This window comes from Alligator sinensis, unplaced genomic scaffold (genome assembly GCF_000455745.1).
Source record: "Alligator sinensis unplaced genomic scaffold, ASM45574v1 scaffold649_1, whole genome shotgun sequence".
Taxonomy (NCBI): domain Eukaryota; kingdom Metazoa; phylum Chordata; order Crocodylia; family Alligatoridae; genus Alligator; species Alligator sinensis.
The window spans coordinates 1772979-1773591 of record NW_005842127.1 but is presented as its reverse complement, the minus strand read 5'-3'; the positions used below and the strand labels follow the sequence as shown (position 1 = coordinate 1773591).

At 60.8% G+C, this 613-nt stretch overlaps 1 protein-coding gene across 1 annotated transcript in view; it reads left to right on the top strand.

The window, feature by feature from the left end:
* Window positions 1-16: 16 nt before the first annotated feature.
* The window catches only part of NDUFB6 (NADH:ubiquinone oxidoreductase subunit B6), a gene marked incomplete at its 5' end in the record, with an annotated part of 4779 nt that continues 4182 nt past the window's right edge, over window positions 17-613 (top strand). Inside the window, one exon of the mRNA XM_006024974.2 lies at window positions 17-106. Within this exon, the coding sequence (XP_006025036.1) occupies window positions 17-106 (90 nt within the window). The remainder of the gene's footprint in view (window positions 107-613) is intronic.

Here is a 613-nt window from a genome sequence, read left to right as displayed (position 1 = left end):
CGCGGACGGCCGCCCGCGGGAGCCCGTCCTGCCGCCGCGGCGGCTGGGGCCCGTGGAGGCCTTCTGGCATCGCTTCCTGCAGCCCGGCGGCGTCTGGCGGTACCAGGTGGGTCCCCCTGGCGCAGGGTGCCGCTCCCACCGCCCACCATTGAGAACAGTCTAGTTCCAACCTCTCTGGAACCCCCCTTCAGGTAGTTGAAGGCTGCTACTAAATCTTCTCTCACTTTTCTCTTTGGCAGACTAAATAATCCCAGTTCCCTCAGCCTCTCCTCACAAGCCCCATGCTCCTTGTTAAGACAGCAGCAGGAGCAGCCCTGGGTCCTGCCTCTGCACAAGCCACCAAGGTCACAGGGCAGGTGGAGGGCCCAGTGCCAGACATGGGATGAAGAGGGTGGTGTGGGTCTGTCCATCTGCACTCAGGAAGGAAGGTGATGACAGCCCACCTGTGCCTTGGCTGTGGCCTGGATCCCAGGCCTGTGGACACTGCAATAGAAAGGGAAAGATGGGACTGAACCTCCTCCCCCAACACTGAAGAAGACAGGGATGTGTTGCCACCCTCTGACAGCCATGTTGGTGTCAGGTCATTGCACAGTAGACATCAGGGGATGCAAGG